The sequence below is a fragment of the Dasypus novemcinctus genome, chromosome 5, assembly GCF_030445035.2.
Source record: "Dasypus novemcinctus isolate mDasNov1 chromosome 5, mDasNov1.1.hap2, whole genome shotgun sequence".
Classification (NCBI taxonomy): Eukaryota; Metazoa; Chordata; class Mammalia; order Cingulata; family Dasypodidae; genus Dasypus; species Dasypus novemcinctus.
Window position 1 is genome coordinate 49,473,031 of NC_080677.1, and position 17,206 is coordinate 49,490,236.

Here is a 17,206-nt window from a genome sequence, read left to right on the forward strand (position 1 = left end):
GCATGAATTCAGCTACATCTGCAGCAGTCTGGTTACAGGTAAAAGTAAAATGAAAAAATAAAATATAAAACAAAACAATCCATATAAAAATGTCAAGGAGCTCTTCACAGCACGAAAGATTGATTAGGCATTTCCATACCTAAAAGAAGCCCACTTTGTTCTTTAATAAACTGATCTCCATCTGCTCATGCCCTTGGAAATTTTTCAGCAGTACAGCCTGCTGTGCTCAAGGCCCACATAACTTTGTATTTCCCTGTTCATAATTAACTCATTATGCTCTAATCAATAGTGTAGATCCTGATTTTACAATGTAAATCAGATAAATGAGATAATGGCTGGAGGTCAATCTCATTTTATTTACAAAGCCCAGCATGAGCAACCATTTTCATTATACTTATGTACCTGAACAGCAGTGAATCTTATCAGCAGGCCTGCAGAAACTCTTAAAATGAGCCTTGGAGATGAAGCCTACAGTTTAAAAACGAAGTATTTGCAAAGCATGTCCATCTAAGATATATTTGTAAATCACAATCCTTAATATTATGCAAATTTTTTAAAATGCTAACTCAGACTGGCAGGGAAAAAAATTCTGCCTTCATACGATAAAGCTGTCTCCTCACTGAGTTTCAATTGTCAAAAACAACTTCATAAACTAAAAAGGAAAAATAATCTTAATAATGTAAATATACTTCTGCTGTGGAGAGTCCTTCTGAAATATCTACACAGATTTTGTTGAAATAGTCATAAAATATTCCCTTACTGTGAGCTAAGGAAATTTTGTGAGTTGTCAAATGAATGACCTCATATATTTAAAAAGAGTGTTCTCATTAAGTACCTAACAGGATATAAAAAGAGGGAAATGGGATCATGAGTGTGAATATTGTATTATTATTATTTATTGGTTAGTAACCTATTTTTAGTATCATGAGTATAAAAAAGATAAACATTCAAAAGATATATGAATGACAATGATAAATGATATATAAATATAATTTCTAAAACTAAGACATTCATTTATAACATTAATTTCAAGTTTGTTTTTAAATAGGAATCACTGAATTATGAAGAACAGCTATGTTCCTTGAGAGTTTCTTGATTCAGTTTGGTATCTATAATAGAGCTATCCCCATAGTAGGTATGTAAAATAAACATTTTTTTAACTGAATATATAAAAATAAAGAAACTGCATTTTATGTATTAATAGCTAAAATTACTACAAATTGTTTTATCTAGAATCAAATATTTTTGAAAATCTAAGTGTCCTTCTAAGGCAATTTAAGCCACATTCTTCTATCAATATTGAATACAACAGGAGGCTTTTTTTTTTTTTTTTAATACTATATAAAAATGGTTCTTAGAGTGGGGTCCCTGGGCAGCAGCATCACCACCACCTGGGAATGTTAAAAACACAAATTTTCGGGGTTCAGTCCAGAGCCAGAAACTTGATGGGGAGAAGCAGGTTGGGTGGAGGAGTAGGTTGAGTGGGGAGAAACCAAGGAGGGGAATAGGGAAGCAAACTGTCTTTAAAAATCCTTCCTGTGATTCTGATGCATTATAAAGTTTGAGAACCACACTATATACTACCATATCATCCTTCTTGTAGTATTTCAAGTTCACTTAACTTCCTCATGATATTTTATTTTTGTATCTTCCTTTCTCTATTGTGACCAAATAACCATCATTTACCTGACATGACATTTTCTCTTACATATATCTGTGAGATCTGAACCATTTAATGCACACTTTCTTAAACACACATTAGGATCTCCTTTGAACAAAAACTGGACCAACTAGGACAAGGATTAGTTTCATATTGTACTAAGAAAAGAGCATTTAGGAGACGATTAGGAAGAGAAAGTGCCTTATTCTACTCCTTTCAGAAGTTCTCCTACTCTATCCACATATTTGCAGGACTTATCATTTTAAAAATTATGTGGCTGACGTTTGTGATATGTGAAAAGCTTCTTAGGGCTAGCATCAAATATGGAATAGCGTATCTACCCAAGAAAAATGCAAGATGGAGAATTATAATAATGTAGTACTGAAACTGGAACAAAGGTGGAAATTATTTGGATTAACAGTGATACCAAAACCATAAGACTTAATTTTCAAAGACCTAAAATAAAAAGACCACTAGTAATTTCATACCATATATTAAAGGAGGGCCAGGGCCTAATGCATGAGCAAAGATACCCTTTAGAAAATGGCAAGTTGTCATTTTTCTTAAAATCAGCTAGAGTTCAGAAACAGTTTTAATTACCAATTTTCTTAAACATATATGATAAATAATTAGTCCTTTCTTATTTTTTTTTTTAAAGCTTGCTAGTTTTGCTATAGATTAGTATTTTCCATCCAAGGTTATGAGAGCTCTTTTGATACATTAATAGTTTCAGCTTATACATAATTTTATACACGTCATTTTACTTTTATTAAACATCTTACCCAAAATTATCTGGTTCCTAACTGTAACTACAGATTACGAGCATACAGCATACACTTGTTTTTTACTATCTATAACATTTCCTACTCTATTCCTAAGGTTTAAACTATTTTCAATTGCCACTATACCTGAAAAGATGTCCAAAACCACATTTATAAATTAGGGAATCCAAGAGAAATGTTGACAATTTACATGTATGTATACATTTCAATTTCAGCAAAGAGTCTCTTCTAAATAAGTTCAAGATGGAGTGATGGGATATTCAACATGTTTCTGTCGTTGATTTAAAACTGGATCATTAAAGCTTGAAGATCAAGTTTTAATTCTGTAAACCTCTGGAAAAATACAGATGGTGAAGATCTTTCAAATGGCAAGTTGTGTATAGTCAATAATCTTTATCTCCCTCATTTCATAACTTCATATTTAATGTTGAGAAAATAAAATACTGAACATAGCAAGTTTATATTAAAACAATAAAGACTGAATAAATTCGGTATTACTAAAAAATATCCAGAGATCAACACATATACTCTTATTCATGGGCTTAAAATCTGAAGTTATAAAGTTTCATGCTAATAAAATCATGGTTTCAAACCCAGATTAATGAGTCAAAACTAGAATATCATATGCTTCACAAGTCTTTCACTGTTACTCTCACTTTTGGCGAATATAATAAATAGAAATAACATTTAAGTCTATAATTGTTTTACAATGCAGCATTTCATATATGAATATATTTATTAAATTAGATGAAACAGATTAACAGACTAATGAAAAGCATTGTCTTCCTTGTTTGTTACTGGTATTGTTCAATAACAACAGGATATAGCAATTTTAGTTCCACAGGCTTCTGTAACTCTTCTGTAAGTCCAAACACTGTGTATTGTCATTTGTCAAAGAAGCAAGGGGGAAAGACATTACTTATTTAATAGGACAATTCTGACAAGACATTTATCCAGTTTTTTTCAACAATGCACATATCAATTAATTCTGATTAGTGCAAAAAAAAAAAATCACATAGGCATATTAACTGCCTTGTCAGTCCAAGTAACAAACTAATCAATTACATTCTATCCAAACCTGACAAGCAAATGCAACTTTTTGTAGTGATAAGCTTATGAAAGGACAAGATAGCTGTTCTCCTTTACTTTATGTACTCTATTGAGAGTTTTATCCACATTTTTAAAATCACAGTTATAAAAGAGGTTTCCAGGATTGCCTCCGAGGATGAGCTGTGGCAGAGTTGGGTCTCATGAAGGGTATCTACACAGTAAAGTGATAAGAAAAGAACATTAACATATAAAGAACATAGCAACTCTGCACTATGTCTTATGAAACATACTAACAATACCATAGTAGATTCAAATAACATATGACTTGGTCCAGAGAGACAGATACTCTAAATCTAAATACCGTAATCTTGCTTAGGTACTTATAGGTTAAAATGTAACAATTTTATCATGTGAAACACTAAGTTGCCTCCTCTTGTATTATTATTTTCAGTTGGCAAAATATATCTATCCTACAAAAACAGAAAAGGAAATAATATAAAAGTGTGATGTATTTATATTTATATAAACATGTATTTAATTAATAAATGTTTTTAAATAAAAAGAGCAGTTTGCGCTTTTTTCATCAAATATGGCAATTAGCATTGCTTGAGAAAGCATGTAACTGTGCTGAAAATAAGCACACCTAGTAAGTATGTTACAGGACTGATTATACTCGATTGTAGTAGTCTCAGCAAAGAAATTTTCCAAATGATTTTTATCCCTTGTATCTTTACTGTCTTCCTTTTTAAAAATCTATACTAGAAATGTTTGCTTGCATTTGTGAGAAGTAGATCCCAAACCAACCAATTTAGTGGATTGTGCAGCAAAAAAGTACACAAGAATACACCTCACTGCAAAGATCCAGTCATTGATTATAAATTACAAATGCATTGATTTTGGCCAAATTTATAAAACATATTCACTTCCATTTATTTCTTCAAGCTTTCTTCAGGGTTTCTTATATTTATTTCTATACTGAAACATATTTGTTTGCCTTTGAATTTTTATTTTCAGAGAAGAAATACCTGGTACTTAGAAGTAACATTTTTTTGTCTATGGTAAATAAAACTTTATCATTTCCTTCAGATATTTAGTTCTTTGTAGATACAGATGAAACTGCTAACTACTCAAATATCTTTGAAAAAGTCCATTTTTATATATAAGTATTAGAGCTGTGTTTAATGCTTCTAAGTTCCATTGAGAAAAAGAAAAGTGAAAAGTGGCACAATTAAAGATAAATAAAGCACTACTGAGAAGACCCACCATGCCAAACTGAATAACCTCCCATAAAAGCAAAAGCAAAATTGTACAAGAAAAAAGAATATAATGTGAAACATAGTTTTCAGAAAAATTTATTTACCTACATTTGAGAACTAAATAGTCAAGAGTTGAATAACCTTGTTGAATAGTAAGGTCACGTGTGCAAACTTTTCTCAGTGCTTGAGGTTTAAGCACATTCTAAATGTGATTATCTGAGAAGAGCTTCATCTGCACGGTAAGCACTAAGGAAAAGCATAATGCAAGAGGAAGCAACCATAAAGTTTACAACAGAAATGCAATTAACTCTTGTGTGCACAAGTAAATGATGGAGACTGGTAACAACCCAAAAGATGTATTTGTATTTCATTTTGATAGGCATTTGCACGTAAATACATTAGGTATTAGGTAAATCTGCTTCTGACACCAATTGAATCAAAGTTAAAGTTAAACTTTGAAAAAAGAGTTATTGCTAATATGCTTCCATCCTGAATTTCATTTACTAGTTCAAAATTTCCTTTAAAGCCAGAATAAGGAGTGTGTTCTGTCTTGGCTCCTATCTTTCTGAGACCAAAGATCTCTTTTAAAATCAGAGATCAAGTTTTGGCTTTTCATTTATACTATACCTTGTAAATTTATTTACAAACGAATGTAGAAAAAGTAATGAACTATTTTCAAAGGGCTTCCCTCATCCTTTCATCAATAACAATCAACAGAGTCTATACTGTTGTATAGATGGAATTGTCTGCCAAGAGGAAATATGTTTCTTTTGTTCCAATAAAGCTATGTTCTAAATAGGTTATGGAGGTGTAGAGTGGTCAGGTAGTATGTGTGCATAATGGGTAGAGCATAAGCTGTACAGTTAAGACGGCCTAGCTTCAAATACTAATCCCACCACTGTCTAATGATCTTGGGCAGGTAATTCTCCTCAGATTCCTCACCTGTAAAAAAGGGATAAAATTAATATCTACCTTACAGGATTGCTGTGAGGATTAAATAAGATAAAATATGAGAAGCATAAGCACATTGGCACATAAGTGCTCAATAAATGCCAGAAACTAATAATATTGAAGGACAGTTCATTTATCAAGCACAACAGTAATAATTTTTGGAAGAGAAGAAATTATATTATATAACTGAACTTGTGTAATTTATACAGTATAACTTTAATATATAAGTTAAACAATTTCTATTTGCTGAGTGTCTCTGTACCTCATTAACTCCTCTCTAAATTGAAGTTATTTATACCTTATAGGAGTGTTGTAAAAACTGAATGAAATATATTCAGAGAGCAAAGAATAGACCCTGGGGACAGAGGCATCAAACACTAGCATTATTATAATGCCCAGGCTGTAAAGACTTTAAAATAACATTTCTATGGGGTTCACGTAAAAACATTAAAAATATGAGATTCTTATACATTATTACCTAGATATCAAAATTTATAGACAACAAAATTTATATTCAATCTTATTTTTAATTCAATATCTCTCATTTCATTAATATTACAATATAGCTATTTTATATGTCCAAAACAATACAAAACAAATTACATCAAAACCTTATTACATGACGAACAGATGAAACAGGATGTTTTGTTAAAAAAAGAAAGAAAAAAACCCAGAAAACAATATAGTGGGCTTCAAATACTAGAAGTTTGATTACACTGTTTTGTATGGCTCCAGGGGTTGAAATTTTTAAGAGAACCAAATCAGCTCACATGGAAAAATTACCAGTGGTTAGAGACGCCTCAAGTGGGAATAAGTTACACACTCAGTCCCCAGCAGATGCTCATTCCCTGCCACTTAGTAATTCACTGGGGAGGGAATTCAAGTATCAGATGGATGGTAGGATTACAGACTTCTGGATCTTTTTCAGGACTCTACAGTGTTTGTTTTGGAGTGTCTTTGAGTTTACATATGTTATAAAGTTTAAGAAAAAAGGAAGATGATACTACCTTCATTTTATGGATGATAAAATGAGTTTAGAGGTAATTTGATTCAAGTCTTTCAGCTAGCTAGCAGCAAAACTATGGCTAGAATTCCAGTGTTTCCAAATAGTTACATATATAATAGATTATCCCTTTAGGGTATAAATTAATATACTTGCAATGGAAAATAAGTAGAAATTGCAAAAATAAACCTTACTGGAAAATAAATGGGTGAAATGAGAAATATTTCATTGCTATATGTGCTTGAAATTATGATGTCTACTACTCTAAAATTACATACTCCAGAAATACCACACTTCACTATGTAATACATACCATGTTCAGGCTTGTGTCTGCCTTAAATACAAATTACTTTTCTATACTACATTTATTTAATAAAGAAAAAGAGAACGTAAAACTTCAAACATTTATAACACATAAGACAAAAGATATTTAGGAATCACACAAGGTACTTAAATGTTTAGTGTTTTAATATGGATTTTAAGGTCAAAGAATATCATACAGTAAATCTGTGAGGCAGGTTAGGCATTTCATGTCTAATAAAATCATCAAATCAGGTTAATTATAGAATAAAGAATTATATTAGAAAAATTTTTAATCTACATTTCATCAAAATATTCTTAGTAAGAAAAATTCAGTAGTACCTGGGCTCCTTCATAAGCATTCTTAAAATACCACTTTTAGGCAAAGTTTCATTCCAGTTTACTTCTAATTCTCCCTTTAACTTAAATCATGGATCACTGTTGTGCATAAAACCAACTCTAAAGCAAAAAGGCTGCAATCTTAATGGAAGGGATGCTCAAGTACCTTTTCAGAACAATTTTACAAAGTATTCCATTTTAAATCTTAAAAAATGTTACATGTTACATGCTATAAGACCTTTCTGTTAATGTACACTATTCAATAAACATCTAAAACTGCCTTAGAATGGTTGTATTTAGAGAAATGAAATTTAAAAAACCCCAGCAGACTGCAGTAGGGAATGAAGAAGTGGGACTGCATATGTCCTGTTCTAGATATTAAGGACAATAGTGAATTTTCTCTGGGATACAGATTCTGGCCATTTCATCACTGGGAAAAAAAAAAAAAAGACCCAGCAGGCTGAAGGAATTGAGATATACCAGAGCTTCAGAACCTGGTTATATACTAGCAATAAAAATAAGGAGAATCGAAACGAACAGAGTGGATTTAGGAAGGGCTAATGAGAAGACAGGAACAAGAAGGAAAGGAGGCAAGAGTAAACACTGAGTCAGCAAAGGCGGACACAATTAAAAAGGCAGGGAAAAGTAAGACCAAGAATGGGAAATACAGGGAATAATTATGAAGAAATATTATGATAGAACATCCTTCCCAAATTATTCTGATATTTTTAGCTTTCAAATAATATCCAAAGGCTGTCTGACAGATTGTGGGTAGAAGATGAAAAATGCTAGATATACCAAAATAGAGACAGAGAAAAACATGTCAAGACTTGAGAGTGAACACATTTCACTGATTCTTATTCAGTGCAAATTATATTGAACAAATGACCAGATTAGTTACAATGGATATAAACAGTACAGTCTGAAAATGTAAAGGGAAGGAAGACTTTCAGATGAGTACAAAGCTAGCCTAAATTCTTACCTCTGGCCTTAACTGTATGTTTTTGAAAAAGTTACTTCTGGTAAGAGAAAGTATTCAAACAATAGCTGGGTAATAATATGGTAAGGATATTCCTGAACAGGTTCAAAAATCAGTTAAGTTTCTGAATAGCTCAATCTCTCAAATTACTCCTAGCCCTGGTTCTAACACACCAAGAAATTAAATTCTTGATATCAAGTAATGAAGTCTACTATAATACTATTACACCACTGGTTAATTCTAAGTGGTAATTTACAAAATAGATGAGCTTCAGCTTATGACACCTTTGACAGATAGGAAGGGTGCTGGGCCCCTTTTAACAATACTTTGATTATACTAAAATCAGCTTTTATTGACAAAATATTATCTATTCTATATGTCATAGTAATTCTTCATTTTTAACATGGTAAAAAATAAAATAGATTTTAAAAAGTTACAGATTTACTACTGTTGGGAGAAGATACTATCAATGAAACAAATAGGTATCAAGATGAAGTCTACTGGGTTCACAGAAATCATTTGAGATGAAGTTTCTTCAGTAGAGTTGTGCACATCAAAACTGCAGAAAATTCTTGGACGAAAAAACAGCAGAAACTGTAAACTTGAGAAACTATTTCACCATGGCTATTTTGTGGGAATCTCATCCTAAGTTCTTTTTAAATGGGTCTAAAATCCCAAAAATCCAACCAATTCCTACATCTACTATTCAAGTGTACCCATAATTGGCCTCTTAAAAGCACTGCAACAACCAAATAGAGCACCTATTAAGTGTTAAAGGCTGCTGTGATCTGTCCAAGGCCAGAAGCTACATCCTATATGAAATATTTGTATATTCATCCTAAATAAAAATGGTTATCCAGTTCCATTTCCCCTGGGTTCCTATGAGCATTCATAAAGTCTAAGGATGAGTGAAAACATATTTAATGGTAGTTACTGATGAGTAACAATTATGCAAGATCATCATCTTCTTTTAAAGTATGGATGGCTCCAAAGGGCTTTAATTCCAGGCAAAGGTCTGTTCATGTATATAGTCAAGTATTGAGAAAGAATAAAGGCACAAAAATGGACTTGGCGTTAGTGGAAAAACCATATGATTAAGGGAAACCTCCTTATTTGAAATACATCAAAAAAGATAGCATTCTGACAAAAATAATGAACCTCTTCACAGGATTCCCAGTGGTAAGGACTATACTTCTGTTAAGACCCCTGAAATGGAACTCCAAGTTATATGTTCAGATTATGGCCCCAAAGTTGATTTCCCATATACAGACATAGAAATGTATTCCCTGACTAGAGAACAAGTGGAAAAGGATAAATCTTCAGTTTTAAAGAATATGAGAGTAGGATAAGGAATAGAGAATCAAGGTGAGGAAGTTTTATCTGATACCCTAGTTGGGATATTCATGATGCTTAAAATTTCTATTATTCAGGGATTATCATTTTGTAGGCAATTATAGGAGTTCTCCATTGAACCAAAAAACGTAGAAATTGATTTGAATGACTATTTTCTCACTTTTCTCACTCAATGTTGTACATAACTAATAGATTCACAATGCACTGGAAAAACATTTAACTATTATGTACATTGGATGACATACAGCATGAGGATGACTTCTCCCAAGAAACCGTGGTGAGAAAGGATATCTATACTTTCTCCTACTTCAGGGCTTATAGGGTTAAATGGAATACATTTAACCTCCCCTGTCCCCCCCCAAAAAATCAGCAAATAGTTCAACAAAAACTTCATAGAGAAAACTAAGTTAACCATAAAATGATAATTCATCCTCAGGGCAAACTATCCTTTGAAAAGGAGCATAACATAGTGGTTAAGAATAGAGACACTGAACTGGGCTATTATTAACATTTTTCATTAGTGTAGTCTCTTGTTATAACTGATGAAACAATGTTAATATAATTATATTAAGTATAGTTCACAGTTTACTTTAGGGTTCATTCTTTGTATTGTCTTTTGTGTCCTTTTGACATATTCCTATTCATCCTCCCTCCCTCCCTTCCTTTTTTCTTCCTCCCTTCTCCCTTCTTCCTTTTTCCTTCTGTGTTGGGTTGATTTTTTTGTGGAAGCCAGAAAATGCTTTCCCATTCCTGAGCCTGTAAACCCTTTGTAGATAAACTTTTGATTAGACAGCAGGACCCAGGGTGTGTCTTAATCCTTTTACTGGCGTCCTGTATAAATGGAGGAAAGGGGAAAGAAAGGGGTCACCATTTTACCCTGCCCCGTGAGATAGGGCTCCAGGATCTCCTGCAACTATAGAAGGACCCCCAAGAGGCTGAGACAGATGCTGGAGGCTGGAATCAGTGAAGAAACCTGAAGCTGAAGGAATGAGGTCCAGAGGAGAGCCACGTGCCTTAGTGCTCACAGCTGAGCTAGGGGACAAAGTGAGTCCGGAGGGGAAGGCAGAGACCCCAGGAAAGACTGGCCACCATTGTACCTTGCCAGGTAGCAGGAGTCCAGGATATCCAGCAGCTGACGGAGACAGCATCTCTGATCCTTAATTTGGACATTTTCACAACCTCCAAACTGTAAGATTTTAACCTAACAAATCCCCATTATTTGAAGAAAAAAAAAAAAAAAGAATAGAGATACTGGAAATAGTACTTCCTGGATTAAAATCCTGACTCTGCTACTTATTAGCTTGATTTCTTAAGGAAATTTCTCAACCTCTATGTACCTCAGTTTTCTCATTTGGAAATATGCATAAAAATAATATTCACCTCATGGAATTTAAGGATTAAATGAATGTATAAAATACTTTAGAACAATGCTTGGCATATGACATGTTCTTAATATTAGGTACTTATTATTATCTTAATTACTACTATTAACACTACTACTATCATCAACACTATGACTTAACTGAAGATGGCGATTATTTGGAGTTAACCGGGGTTCCCCCTGGTATAGCAAAGGCAAGAAGTTTCTCTATACTTCAATTTACAATTAGAATAGAAAAAAAACTGGAAAGAGAATTGTTCTCTTCCTAACAAGAAATGGCAAGGTAAACTAAAAAATCATAACTTTTTTAATCTATCAGAGAGCTGTGGTTGCAGGGCAACCAAATAGTCTGAAATCCAAGGAAAGACAGAACCTGCCAAAGAGAGATGGCTGCAAACTCTGGTTCACCTTTGAAGAGTATGCAAGGAAAGATGGTGGGTACAATACAAGTAGGTAAGAAGAATTCAGTTAAAATTTTTAAAGAATTACTAAAGGCCAAGTGTTGGCTATCAGGATAAAGAATCCTTGGGAGCCACAGACACAAGGATGTTCACATTCACTCACAAGTTTTATTCTGTGACCTTAGGGTAGGCTGAATAATGACCCCAAAACATCTATGTCCTAATCCCTGGAACCTGTGAACATGTTATTTTACATGGTAAAAGGAACTTTGCAGGTGTGGTAAATTAAGGATTTTGTGGTGAGGGATTATCCTGGATTATCCAGTGGGCCTGACAAAATCACAAGGGTCCTTGTAAGACATGTAGGAGGAATAAGCATCAGGGAGAAAAGTAGGAGATCGTGGAAGCAAGACACTGGAGTGACACAAGACAGGGGACAAAAACCAAGGAACACAGGGAACCTCAAAAGCTAGAAAAGGCAAGGAAACAGATTCAACCCTAAAGCATTCAGAAGGAACAAGCCCTATTGACACCTTGATTTATCCCAGTGAACCTGATTGACCTCTGACCCCCCAAAATGTAAGAGAAAAAACTGTGCATGTCTTTAAGCCACCAAGTTTGTGACAATTTGTTAGCAGTAACTAGAAACTAATACAGACCTCTGATAAGTGCTTAGAAGAATGAGGGTAAAGGAGGAGATTGGAAAGAGCAGCCAACTAGAGCAGGAAGAGAATAAAGCCTCAATCAGACCCTTTTCCCTCAAAATGAAAGCTATAATGTGCCCTACAGAAGCACAGATAAATCCCACTGTGGAGAAGGGAAGGTTAAGAGGAATAATACCCTATTCCTGAGGGAGTAACAGGAAATAATCCAGGGTCCAAGACACCATGCCAATTTCTTTAAAGGTCTACCACTGGGGTAGAGGGAAGGAAACACTTCAACCAAGATTTGTCCAACGTCCAAGGCAGAGTGCAGCTGCCATAGGGAGGAAAGCAGGATTGCTAAAAATGTCCTACCCCAAAGAACCAGGTGCAAAGAACCTGCCTAAGACTGGGGCTGAACCAGGAAAACTGAGAACTCTCTTGCCTCATACCACCAGACCAGCAAGAACTGAGTAACAAGCAATAGCAGTCTGCTGCTAAGGAAGAAAAAAGATGGGAGAGAGACCACCTTTGCCACAAGGCATACAAAGAAAGGTAAAATCTCAGATGTATTTTAAACATTAAGAAAAAACCTCTGGCACTCCAACCTTAACCCAAAGCACAACATAATGTAGAGGAATTTGAAGCCTGTGGTATACTCAGGGTCAACACAGCAACAATAAAATACAAACCCAACTCAATTTCTGTCTAAACTTAAAAAAAACTCCCCAATTCAATACCCTACAAGAACAGGCGTGTCCTTTTCCAGGCATAAACACTATTTACCTTGGTATCTATTGTTCAATCCTTGATGTCCACCATTCAATCCAAAACTGCAAAACATACAACATGAGGAGGGAATAAAAAATCTGTCATCAAAAAACCAAAGCAATCAACAGTACCAGACACAGTGATAACGGAGATAGTGGAACTGACAGGGCATGTAAAACAACTGTGATTGGGGAGCAGATGGAGCTCAAGCAGTTGAGTACCTGCCTCCCACATGGGAGGTCCTAGGTTCGGTTCTCTTTACCTCCTGAAAAAAATAAAAACAAACAACAAGCAAAACAAATGAAAAAAAAAAACCCAACTCAGTGAAGCTGATGTTGAGCGCCAGCTTCCCATATACAAGGCCTTGGGTTTAATCCCTGGACCTCAGTACTTCAAAAAACAAAAACAAACAAATAAAAAACAAATGTAATTAATATGTTATAATAAAACCTCTAGTGAGAAGGTGGACAGTGTGCTTGCAAATGTGGAATTTAAGCTGAAAGACTGAAACTATAAGAATCAAATGAAAATCCTACAAATAAACATGGTAATAAAGATAAAGAATGTCTTTGACGCGTTCAGAAGACTTGACACAATCAGAGAGTCAGTAATTTTGATGATAGGCCAAGAGAAATTACCCAAACTAAAACACAAAGAGGAAAAAGAAGAAAAGAAAAAAGCAAAATCAAAACTAGGATAGAGCATCTAAGAGTTGTGGAACAGTATCAATGATATAAATAGATGTAATCAGAATGCCAGAAGGTGAAGAGAAAAAAAGTGGGAAAGAAATACTTGAAGAGATTAATGGCCAAGAATTTTCCAAAATTAATGCAAGATATCAAACCACAGGTTAAAGAAATTAAGAAACACGAAGCAGGATAGATATCCCAAACAAAATCTCACTGAGATATACCACCACCAAACTACTGAGAGTAGCCAATAAATAAATTAGTTAATTAATAATAAAGTTATATACATACAAGAGCAAAGAGTGTCAGCAAACTTTTTAAAGAAACTATGGAAGTCAGAAGACAATCAAATGGCATCTTTAAAGACTTGAAAGAGAAAAAAAATCTGCCTCCCAGAACTCCATTCCTAGCAAAAGTGTCTTTTGAAATTTTTTTCATCAATTGTAACAAAGGTACTATACCAATGCAATCCTAAGGAGCAATAATAGGGGGAGATACAAGAATACGGGATTTTTCTTTCTGGATAATGAAAATGTTTTATAATTGATTCTGGTGATGAATGACCAACTCTGTGATTATACTGACAGCCATTAATTTTATGGATGGATTATATGGTATGTGAATAAAATTGTTTTAAAAAAAGAAAGAAAACTCAAGCAAATATATACCATGTGCTGGATTTTATTTGTATCCATCAAAGATGACAAATTTGACGGCAATATCATTTATGAAAATACCCTATATTTCTCTTTATTAGATTTAATGTTTGTTAGAGGATATGATATAAACAGCTGTTGTTATAAACAAAGCTTGATAACTTTTTTTGCCAGTTTATCATATGACCTCTGGATACCTAGAAATCAAAGTTGTTTATAAAGCAGATGAAGAACAAAGTGTCAAGATTTGGCCTATTCCACCTCATTGAAAAGACTGTCTTAAAAATGGTTCAGAAAAAAAACACAATAAACAAAACAAAACGAAGTATTCTCTTTCAAGGTTTTTAAATTTCATAAAAAATCTTTATAAATATGAAAATATTATAGAGAAACTAAGTTTCCTTTGAGCTCTTAAAAAAAAAAATTTCATTACCAGCAGACAGGTGCCACAATAAATGTTAAAAGAAGTTCTCCTGCCAAAAGAAGTATGATATCATAGAGAAACTTGGAGATAAACAAAGAAATGAACACTTCTACCCTAGAAAGTCTGAGGTAAATAGAAAAGATATATTATTTTTCTTAATTTTAACTACTCTAAAAGATAACTGCTTAAAGTAAAAGTAGTTACAATGTATTGTGAGTTTTAGCATATGTAAAAGTAAATTTAGTAACATAGGTAAAAGTATTGTATGGCAACAATAGCATAAAAGATAGGAGGAAAGAATTGGAAGCATATTGTTTTAAGATTCTTACATTGTATTGAAGTAGTAAAACAATATTTGAAGAGCCTGTGGTAAATTAAAGATATATTTTATACCCTAAGGTATTATTAAATTTTTAAAGAGGTCTAAATAATAGGACAATAATGGAGATAAAATGGAATCATAACAAAGATTCATTAAAAAGGCAGAAAAAGAGGAAAAAAGCATAAAAGAACAGATGGAAAAGGTAGAAGACAATAGTAAAATGATAGATTTAAACCTGACCATATTATCAATTACAATAAATCTAAATAATGTAACCAACTCAATTAAAAGATAAAGATTATCAGACTGGATAAAATAGCAAGTCCCAATATATCCTGCCTACTAAAAACCCACGTATCATACATAGATATTTGCAAATATGTATATAGCATAAAAGTATTAATTTAAATATGACAGATTGTTCAAAGTATAAGAGAAAAAAAGATATATTATGGAAACAACAGTAAAAATAAATAAACAAAACAAAAAAAACCTGAAGTAGATATATCAATATCAGACAAAGCAGGCCACAGATTAAATGGAACATCACATGCTACCAGAGATTAAATGGGACATTATATAATGATTAAGAGCGCAATTCACCAAGAAGATATCATAAAACAGTTCAAAACGTATAAGGCAAAAAACTAATAGAAATGAAAGGTGAAATAGGCAAATCCACAATTATAGTGGGAGACTTTAATATTCCTTTCTCAGTAACTGATTAAATAAGAAACAGAAAATTAGTAAGGATAAAGATCTCCTAAACAACAACATCAATCTTCAATTACAGAACATGCTACTAAACTTGAGAAAAATAGACATTCTTTTCAAGAGCACATGGAACAAGAAAGGCCATATTCTAGGCAACAAAATAAACTTCAATGAATTTAAAAGAACTGAAATCATATAAAGTATGTTTTCTGACTACAGTTTAATTTAAACAGAAATCATTTATAGAAAGATACATGGGGAAAAAAAACCTAAATATTTGTAAATTCAGAAACACAGTTCTAAAAAGCCCATGGATTAAAAAGGGATCACAAGGAAAATTAGAAGTTTAGAGTCTAAAACCTGAAAGCTATAATTTATGCAGCAGGGCCATATTATACTCTCCAACTGCAGAAAAAACATGTCTTAAGCATACTAGCATCAAATTATGGTCTCTGAAAGATATCTGTCAGAGATGACACTATTTCAGAACTGTCTAGAGCCACTGTTATTGCCAAACTGTTTCGCTATAAGGGTAAACCACTTTTAACTAGACCACTGTCATCTGCATGCAAAATTCTAAATGTTTTTGAGTGCCCATGCTTCAACATTTTATAGTACTTGGTAAAAAGAACTGTCACATCTTTAAAGGTTCCCAGAATCAATGATCAGCTTCAGTGAGTACAGAACAAGGCTCTTGATCTTATGAGAGCCCCACATCAGGGCACCATCAATGTAAAGACTTCAAAATGACCAACACATGAATTTAGATAAATAAATACGTGATCACATGAAAAAACGCTATGGGGCATAAATCTTATGTTGTTCACCTGTGCACCTCCAGACCAAGTCCAGCACCTGGTGCAAAGAATTTCCTAAATGAATGACTGCTTTTCCAAAATCTTCCCCAAACAGTAGGACCTTGGTATAATTAATGAGAAGGTGAATCTAAGGGTGAGATAGAAATGACACAGAAAGGTACCAGAGGAGGGATTTTTAATTACTCCGTAGAATTAATGTCAAGTTTTGTAAAAACCCCATACCATAGATTTGGAATTTACTGATTCAGGATCTCCAAGAGTGGGCTCTATCTAGGTCTTTATTTTTTCTTTCTTGTAATTCCTTCTTGTAAATCCTTCTATAGGTGATTGCATACCTAGCTAAGCTGAAAATCACTATTTTAGGACTTTAGCCTGTTTGCTCTTTTAAAGCAGTAGTTCTCAAAGCATGGTCCCTGGACTAGCAGCATCAGCATGAACTAGAAACTTGTTAGAAATGAAAACTTTGTCCCCATCCCAAACCTTCTGAAATAGAAATTCTATGTTTTAACCAGCCTGTCAGGTGATATTAAAGCACCCTAAAATGTAAAGAACCACTGTCTTAAAGAAGAGCGAATTCAGCTGGTATGGTGAAAACCACAAAGTAAAAGTGATGGAAATAAAAGCTAAATAAAATAAAGGCATTCAGAGACAAATTATAAATATTCCTCAGCTTTACCTGAGGCTGACAGGTTGACATTTGACTAAGCAGTGACAAA

At 33.4% G+C, this 17,206-nt stretch overlaps 1 protein-coding gene across 10 annotated transcripts in view; it reads right to left on the minus strand.

Moving 5' to 3' along the window:
- Positions 1-17,206, minus strand: part of PHF14 (PHD finger protein 14) — a 254,756-nt gene that overhangs the window by 67,472 nt on the left and 170,078 nt on the right. For 4 of the 10 annotated variants that reach the window (XR_011648807.1, XR_011648808.1, XR_011648809.1 and 1 more), the window contains exon 17: positions 12,883-12,929. The exons of 4 other annotated variants lie outside the window; for them this stretch is intronic. Coding sequence is in view for 2 of the 6 variants with exons in the window: in XM_071215144.1 (XP_071071245.1) it covers positions 3,585-3,703; positions 12,883-12,929 (166 nt within the window). In the remaining 4 variants the exon portion in view is untranslated. Of the gene's footprint in view, positions 1-1,634; positions 3,704-12,882; positions 12,930-17,206 lie in introns of those variants that run through there. 2 more of the 10 variants (XM_071215144.1, XM_004459103.4) reach the window with 2 other exon arrangements.